The sequence below is a fragment of the Pseudopodoces humilis genome, chromosome 3, assembly GCF_049639895.1.
Source record: "Pseudopodoces humilis isolate 2021_Gansu_Grassland_sample_001 chromosome 3, ASM4963989v1, whole genome shotgun sequence".
NCBI lineage: Eukaryota > Metazoa > Chordata > Aves > Passeriformes > Paridae > Pseudopodoces > Pseudopodoces humilis.
In genome coordinates this window covers 55,259,815-55,268,584 of record NC_142202.1, presented here as the reverse complement: position 1 = coordinate 55,268,584, position 8,770 = coordinate 55,259,815, and the positions used below count along the sequence as shown (strand labels likewise).

At 40.5% G+C, this 8,770-nt stretch overlaps 1 protein-coding gene across 1 annotated transcript in view; it reads right to left on the bottom strand.

The window, feature by feature from the left end:
* Positions 1–2,427: 2,427 nt before the first annotated feature.
* The window catches only part of CNKSR3 (CNKSR family member 3), a 57,718-nt gene continuing 51,375 nt past the window's right edge, over positions 2,428–8,770 (bottom strand). Inside the window, exon 13 of the mRNA XM_005518415.3 lies at positions 2,428–8,362. Within this exon, the coding sequence (XP_005518472.1) occupies positions 8,064–8,362 (299 nt within the window). The 3' untranslated portion in view covers positions 2,428–8,063. The remainder of the gene's footprint in view (positions 8,363–8,770) is intronic.

Below are 8,770 nucleotides of genomic sequence, written 5' to 3'. Positions count from 1 at the left end.
TGGTGCTTTGTGCATTTCTGAATCAAACATGTATTTAATAGTCCAAGTACATAACACAATTTCTACTTGAAGAACAACTTTTCATCTTAAATACAGCAGTGTATCTGTTGTCTTACAATGGCTCCAGTTCTCAAACCAAACAATAATTACATCTACCTGTGTTTATGTATTCCAGCATCTTCAGCCTTTAAAAATGCATTTCATATTGTTCTCAAAAGGTGAACTGAGTAGGACAGTGAAAAGAGGATCTAGTGATGAGATTATAATTTTGAAAGCCACCTGATGTGATGTGCATTGGTTTTAGAGTGGGAGGGCTGGGAAGGAACAGAAAATCCAGGTGTAGCAAGCAGTCTGCTCTCCCAAAATACAACAGCAGCTTGATCATAAGCATCCCACAGTTATGTGCAACTCACTGTCAAGAAACTTGTAGGAGAATAGTATCAAAAGTTTCCAGACAGTAGGCTGAGATATGAAACCCCACACAAATGCAAAACACATACACGTTTACTTTGTGGTTTTTTTGTTTAGCACTGCTCAGATAAAGAATTAGTGCCTGGTTATACTTCTCTTGTTTCTTTGGCCTTAATTAATTTGTGCAAATGTTCATTTGAGTCTTCTCTTCATCAACAAGATCCTATTTTCATTTCACCCTTTCAATCATAAATCAAAAACAGCTCTAAGTAACCAATCAGATTTGACACAAAAAGTAGAAGGGACAGTCAGACCTAGTGCTGAGGACAGAACCTCTTGCCTGACAAGCCCTGTTTACTTAGCAGGAGAATTTCTTATTTATGCTCAAGTACAAAACCAGCACAAGCATGTCGAACACAACACTGCCTTCTGCAGGCATCCAAGTGTGACAATGCCAAAACTGCCTGAGGTGCTCAGCAAGGGCACCTTGAGCAAAGGGAGAAGGTGGCAACAAACTGAATAGACTAATCATCACTGGAAATCATTCAAGACCTAGAGAAAAACAACAGAAATGTTGCTTGGCCTGTGCTTTGAAAAATGGAAATGAGCCTCTGGGATCACATAGTGTGCCACCTTCCACTAGAGCAGCACCTGGAATTTTGTCTTAAGGGTGCAAACTAGGCAAGAGTGTTGGAAAGCAACCAGATGTTTTTGCAGCATCTCTTCTCCCACTAATGGCTTTTATACACTTTTTGTGATTTTATAACTGACTTCCACTTCATTATAAATGTAGGCATGTTACGCACATCCATCCCAAAAAGCTGTATCAAACTTGTCAGGGTGATGCAACTATCACCTTACAGCTCCTGCCCTGAGACAACACTGCCAAAGTCAGCCTCATCAGCCAAGATGTCTCTCTTCACAGCCAGATACATGAACAGTAAATGCTGTGTGAGACCAGGTTTCCAAAATCTTCTGCATTTTGAAAACACACCAAATACTGCATTGCAAACTAGATGAAAAAGCCACGTTTGCAGGAGTGATCTGTGGGAGACGTCATGAGCTTTGGTTACCATGCTTCATTCAGGTTTTTTGAACTTCAGACTTTTGGTGATGTTTGTTTTCACTCCCTGACATTTCTTGATAGGGAGAAAGAGAGCAGGAGTACTTCTCATCACAGCTTCCCATCACACATCCCCCCGCATTGGTCAACCACTGGGAAAATGAGTCATGATGCTGAAACCTGAGCCTCTTCCACATCCTTCTAAAAGCCTTATTTCCCACACAGACCCCATCCATTCCAAGCACAGCAGCCAGCCACGGTCAGCAGCAGGTCAAACACATTACTTGTGGCCAGATTCACCCATGTGTGAGCACCCCGGGGTCTCTGCCTCGCTGCCTCTCCCAAGCAGCCCCAGTTCGCTTGTCCCCTTTGCTTCAATAAAGGCCTCTCTGTGCAGCACTAGGTGAAACATGCCTGTGCCATGCCAGGTGCTCAAATGCTGCCAAACCTTTTTGGTTTTTAGATGACAGCTCACTCACATCACCTCTGCGCTAACACTGTGTGACACATCATCCCTCCACAATGTTCCCACACTTCCACAGGAAAACAAACTCTGCAAATCATGGATCTTGTCCCACTAGCCTTTTATTCGGAGGCCTGTCACTCGTATCTTGAGCATGAGGGAGGGAAGAGAGGGGCTGCTGCTTTAGCTGATGGGTTTCCCCTCACCTTCTTGTCCCTCCCACCCCACACAGTCACTGCACAGACAGCAGGGGAGGGCAGGCAGGGAAGGGCAGGAGGTCCACACCCATCTCTCCAATGTAACTTATGAATCCGGCATTACAAAACTCTGAAAGAGGAGAATAAACAGACATTTATTCCTATCCAGTGATAAGAAGCTGATGTCTCTGGACCTAAAGGACCAAGGACTACTTGGGGTGGTCTAAGCAACTTCAAAGAGTCTAAGCCAACAGCTTACTAAGCAGAGAGGAATTCACATACAAATCAAGAACTTGGAGATGCTGTCTTGTGGGCAGCACTATTTTTATTGGAAGGCACTGATCAAAACTGTCACGGACATCAAAACAAACTGATTATGCTATAAAGACTTTTTAGCTGTTTGTTTGAGAAATAAATTCTAACTTGGACTTGGAGAGTCCCTTAGCTTTAATGTAGGAAGGAAAAGGTCAAAGAGGAAGGACATAGGAAAAGGGAAATAATTAATTTAGGACATAATTTATTTTGGTCTCATCACACCCACTTATAGGAACTTATACCAACTTCCACCTAGAAACCAGTGGTCAAGAACTATGCCAGACAATATTAAGACTTCTGCATGTTCAATGGGACGTTCAGTGACATGGGAAAGAATTTCAGCTAAAACTGTGTTACACCTAAGAAAGCCCTTGGTCATGTTCTGTGGAGACACATTTAAACACCACAGTTGCTCTGCAAGAATCTACAATACCTGAATTACAGCCTGCACTTTCTACTGTCATGTAATAAAATCAAACAAATCACCCAAGGTGCAGCCACTCAAGTCTGGCTGATCCTTTGCCTGGATGAAAATCCTTAGTTTCATTATTATTCATTATCATTCACAAAGCTGTTACTAACAAGGTATAAAAAGAGTTTTTTTCTTTTGTTTTGCTAATGGAGTTTTGTTTGGTTGGGGTTCTTTTATGGTTTACAGATTAAAATTTTATGGCTCATTTGTGACTACTTGGCATTATGAACATTTTCACTGGAAATATGGGAGGAATTCATTAGAAACATTGGTACTGAAAACAGATAATGGGGGATGAAAGAGGAAAACATACATAAGTAGCACTGAGAAGCATGCAATTACTTGGGAAAAAAAAATTAAATACATGGTCAAAACATTAAACATCAGTTTAGACTATGGCATATTTTATGCCTCTCAGTAAATATTGCCCAGACAGAAAAGCCTCTAAGAAAAGATCACAAGGGTCTGAGGCTCATCACCTGCAAAGGCACTCCCAGAACACATCTAAACAAGTGGTGGCTGAGCACCATCAGCGAGCACAGCCCAGTGGTCCATCAGGATCTTGTCAGGTTTGCTCCACAGGTACATTTCAACAGCTCCTACTCTGGCCGCACTGAAAAAGGGCTACACTGACCAAGGAGGATGTGGGGTGTCAGAAACAACCAACCAACAAACCAAAAAAGCCCAAGCAAGTACCCCTCTCAGATGAAGATGGCACAGCAAATTGGACTTCTTGTCCTCCAATTCTTTGGCAGCTGTCTGGCATAGAGAACATTCACCCTCACCAGAGAACAAACAGAAACCACAATCATAAACTGACCCCAAGGATTCTCCCTACAACTTGGCACTCTCTGGCACTTATTTTATGCTTAATTATTCTGCCTCCATACCCTGTTAATCAATCATGTAATTTCCTAAGATATCTTTCCCCACTCCCAAAAAAATATATTAAGTAACTCCATAACCACTTAAGGGAGAAAGTCAGTGGCTTACATCATCCTGAATAACTGAGGTGGCCACACAGGGAGGTTTAAAAAGAAATGTTTACATCTATTCTATGTCATGCTAAAACAAACACATTTCTCCCGCTGGCAGGAACTGGAGGACACCCAAAGGTCTAGGGTTTTTTCCTCCACTGAGTATGTAATCCTCATTTTTTCTTCCAGTAGCAAAGTATGTGCAACAGACAACTCCTGCCTGTTTCTTATTTAGTATGTATAAAAAAATCCCAACTCTAAATGATGTTGGAACAGTAATACTGTTTTTAAATTTGACTTTCCACTTTCGGACAAAGTCCAGAATAACCCAAACTAACTAAGCTTTTAGACCACTGCACAAGGACCTGTGGAAATGACACAATCTTACCAGCAGTTGCTAATTATCACAAAGGAAGACAAAATTGATGGTTAGGGACTTGCATTGTGCAGGCAACAGGATAAAGAGAGGTTACTATTTTAAACTGAGACGGCAGCAGCACAGGCAGCAGAATTTGATGAAATTACACACTGACAGAAGCTCTTGACTGCTTTCGTCATACATCTTACAGCCCAAGTGTGGTGTGTGGAACTGTATATAACTGCTTTGAAAGACTGCCCTTGTTTCATATTATTCTAGCAAATATACTACAAATGTAGGGGTAAAAACAAATGTGCATGCTACAGTGGTGTGGGGTGTCTTCTTTGCAGAGTTACTGCCACACTACTGAAGCAGCATTCAACTCAACACAGACCCATACATTTACCTTAGCCTGATCCCTTTTTTCATTCTCCAAACAGAGGTTTCTTGGAGCGCTCTTTCCACATTTTAAGTGAATCACAGAATATGCTGAGTTAATCAGTGGCTTCTTCAAGAGCTCTTATCCACTATAAAAACCTTAAAGCATGCAAGGAGACAAAAGCATTCCTGTGACAGCCATAAAGAGCACATGCTCCATAACCACAGCATGTGCAAAGTAAAGCTCAGGCTACAGAGAAGAAAGAAGCCACAGCTGTACAGCAGGACAAAGGTTACTCCAAAGGACATACTTCTTTCCAATTGACCATGAGCATTTCTATCTCAACACTTTGAGATTGTGCACTAGGATGTATGGTGGAAATTGGGGAATGAATATTTTAGTGCAGAAAACACAAGCAGAAGCCAACATTCACACTCCTCCAAGATACCAATCCTGCTGGCAAAGGCATTTCTGAGAATGCATGTGCAGGAAAGCCTTTCTGCCTGGATCATGTGTAAAATATTCCAAAAACTGAATGATGAACGCAGGAAAGCTCCTAGGGAAGTAAAACCTGCAATAAAAAGGTTTGAGCTGAATTCATCAAGATCTAAGTTCAAGCCTGATGAGGGTTTAAATTGGTCTATTCAGGATGTGATTGTGGGAATAGAGCAGTTTGTGAAGACTACCTGGTGGCAGTGTAATAAAACAGGACGCAAGATTTGGACTAAAACATTCATGCAAGAAGAAAATTCTTTTTCCTCTCCAACTGCAAAGCTAGTTTTCACTATCTGTTTCCTGGTTTGGTTAAGTTTTGGATTTTTACTTTCTCTCCTTTCTGTTCAGTGAGCACCAAGAGTATGGAGCATGTTGTTTTCAAAAGAAGCCCTGCTTATGAGGACAGAAAAGTTATCGGCTCATTAGCACAAAATTATTGTAATACTCTCAGTACTGTGTCCACCTCTGTTGGTCATCCAGAATTCAAAGTGATTAATTTAATTGTCCATAATACTAGAGGAAACACATGGCTTGGAGAATTGCCCTGCACTCTGTCTCTACAAGCCATCAGTGTTCATTTTTATGTCTTATTTCCTCTCCCACATTACCATCCAAAATCGGACTTTTTTTTTTTGCAATAGTTATGTAAGAGAAAGCAAAGGTATTGGTTTTTACATATTCTACAGACTACAACAGAAGCCTGCTCAATATTTCAAAAGTGCATGAACCTCACAATACATATATGCATGAGTACTAAATATTATTTTCCATTTTTGTGGGGTTAATGATCTTTACTAATGAACTGCACTGTTTTGCCACCCTGACAGTGTATTGAGTATTGCGGAGTACTGCACCATGGCAGGGTATCTGGAAACACACATGGTACTCATTACAAAGGCAGCCTAGATAGTTTTTCATCTGATAGATACACGTACCTTCAACATTAAGAGATGAGCCAAGTTTTTGCATAATAGCAGAATTTTTTGCAGGTTAAGCCAGAAAGATATCAGCTGTGATTTACTCCTAGATCTGTGGGACTTTTTTTACCCCTAAGCTGTAGAGCATCCTCTATATTCATTATATACAATAAGAGGTTAAGTATGATGGTCTCCATTCATTTTTAAAGTACAGAAAACACGATACTGAAGATGAGCAGAATTTCCATTTTAAAAGCCTTGTTTAGACAACACCTTTAGAACAGTTCAGCCCTTTGGAGGCTGCACTATATTACACCACAGAGCCTTCAACACAGCAGTTTCAGCCCTTCTCTTGGAGGCAGGACCAAACTGTTGTTTGGGTTGAACTGCACAGCAGCAGTCCATGTCTCTTGTACAGACTGCCATCTCAGAGAGTGGAGGAGAGTGGCAGAAGACAGACATATCTGCTTTGATCAGAAAGGTCCAAACCAGCCTCTCCAGTCATTAGTGAGTCTCAGTCAAATTTAATTAATTGAGAAGTGAATGAAGTACCCTGTCAGTCTCTGCTGGGCTGTAGCACAACTTCATCAGATCGTTGCAGTAGAATAGTGACATCTTCACAGACAGAATTAGTGTGTTTTTTAACATCCTGTTATCACATGTGATTACTGCCCCTAAGTGCAAACTGGCATTTAACTTCCCTCTTTCCCCACCAATTACTTTGGTTTTTCAGCAAAACCAAAGGAGTAGAGGCTGTTGGCAATGTATCATCTACAAAAATAGTTAGTCTTACCATTAGAAGGTAATACAAAATCTTATTTTCTTTTCATTTGACTAAGCTGTGCCAAATACCTCAATACAGGAAGGTACAAACTCTATCCGTTTAAATGTAAAAATATATACAACTATATTTAACATTTAAATAACTTTAAACACAACTGTTTGCACACTAACAATCTTATGTACATTCCATCTTAAACAATACCTCTTTAATATCCTCCTCTTTCGTTAAGCAAGTTTTATTTTCCTCCCAAAATACCCAGTGCTATTTTAAAATTCTGAAGGGGTAAAAATTAGAGCTATATAGAAAATAGCAAGACGTCTTACAATTGTAGTGTATGATAGCACATATTTTTCATAAAAACAACACATCATTCAAAAACTGAACCACTGTAAAAGTTCTCATGAGTCCAACAGGACTGTCTTTAACAGGTTACTTTGGTTAACAGCAAGTCATTCTTAAACAATTAAGGAAAAACTATATATTCTTTCACCACCTCTTACAGATGCATTTCCTTGGCATGTTGTAGCAATCCATATACCTTTACAGATGAGCACTGCAGCTGTTCAGTGCTCCATATTTGTGCTGTGATTTCAATAAAATAGATTATATATATAAGGTTGGATTGGTTTATAATTAAATTAGTCCAACTTCCTAAAATCTCTGAATAAGAGAACTCTCTTCCTAAGACTTCATAGGAACTCTGGATATCAGAGAAAGAACGGTAACACTTCTTCCTCACAAGGCTGATCTCATGCAATACTTGAAATAGCATCATCAAGTGGCACGAAACTGCTGTTTCCCTCCTTATTTTTCCACTCAGGAGAGTGACAGCTTCTGTGAGCTCTGCATACTCTAACACCCTGCCAGTTGCACCAGCCTCTGAACATTCAGACAACTAAAGTGCCACGGGACTTCACAGTAACGCAATGCTTTCCTCTGAGTCATTAAGCATTTTCCAGGTCATGTGTGGCCTCTACCTCACTGAAATTTTACTCATTTCCACAGGAATAAATGCCTTCAGTTTTTGGCCAGGAAGAGGAACCTGATCTTTATCTTTCTTCCCTCCTTGCACTATGAAACCACCCCGATCCATCAAAAATGACACCAAAAGGCAAAAGGGTAAGATTCTCCAGGAAAAGACTAATGCATTAGTCACTGTGTATCAGTCCAGCTGCAAGGTAAAGCAGTCTGACCAACGAGCAAAGGCACTTGGGAACAGCGCTGTGGACAAGTCAATGAGTCAACAATTTCAGTCTCGTGATCCAATTGACCAGCAGCGAGGGCTCTGCCGAGGAGGATTTTGTGGATGATGTAACCGATGGTTTTTTAGCACCTTCCTCTTGAAATGGAATTGTTGCACTGTTGTGGAGGTCTGTATTCATAAAACACCTGCTGCCTCGAATATAATCTGTTCCCCTCACTAAGTGCTTGTCAGACACTGGCCTGGAGAGCGGGTGCTGCGTGGAAGGGCTTTCCTCAATGATTGGGGGTATCCTTTCATTACTGAAGTACCTGCAGAGGACATCTTCACCTGTACAAACAGCAGGAGGAAAACATTATTGCTGACTTCAAAACCCTCCATTGACATTTTCTATTTTTATAAAAGCATTCTGGTTACACTTCAAATACCTAGATGTGGGGTTTTGTTCATAAAAGACCTGGACATAAGCAGCTATCAATAGATCCACAGATTTTTGCATCTAATGTTTAAGTAACAGAAATAATGAAATAAATCCATACACAGAAGAGATACCATTTGACTGTTATATTCCAGATTCACACACACCAAAAATGCTAATACACTACCTTCATGCAAATCATTACCATAGGTGAGATGTAACAAACCTTCCTCTAATAATTTGTTATTCAAAATGCTGAAGAGACCAGAGTTGAATCCATGAACTTCTCAATATAACTCAGGAGTAACTTAAAAGCTACT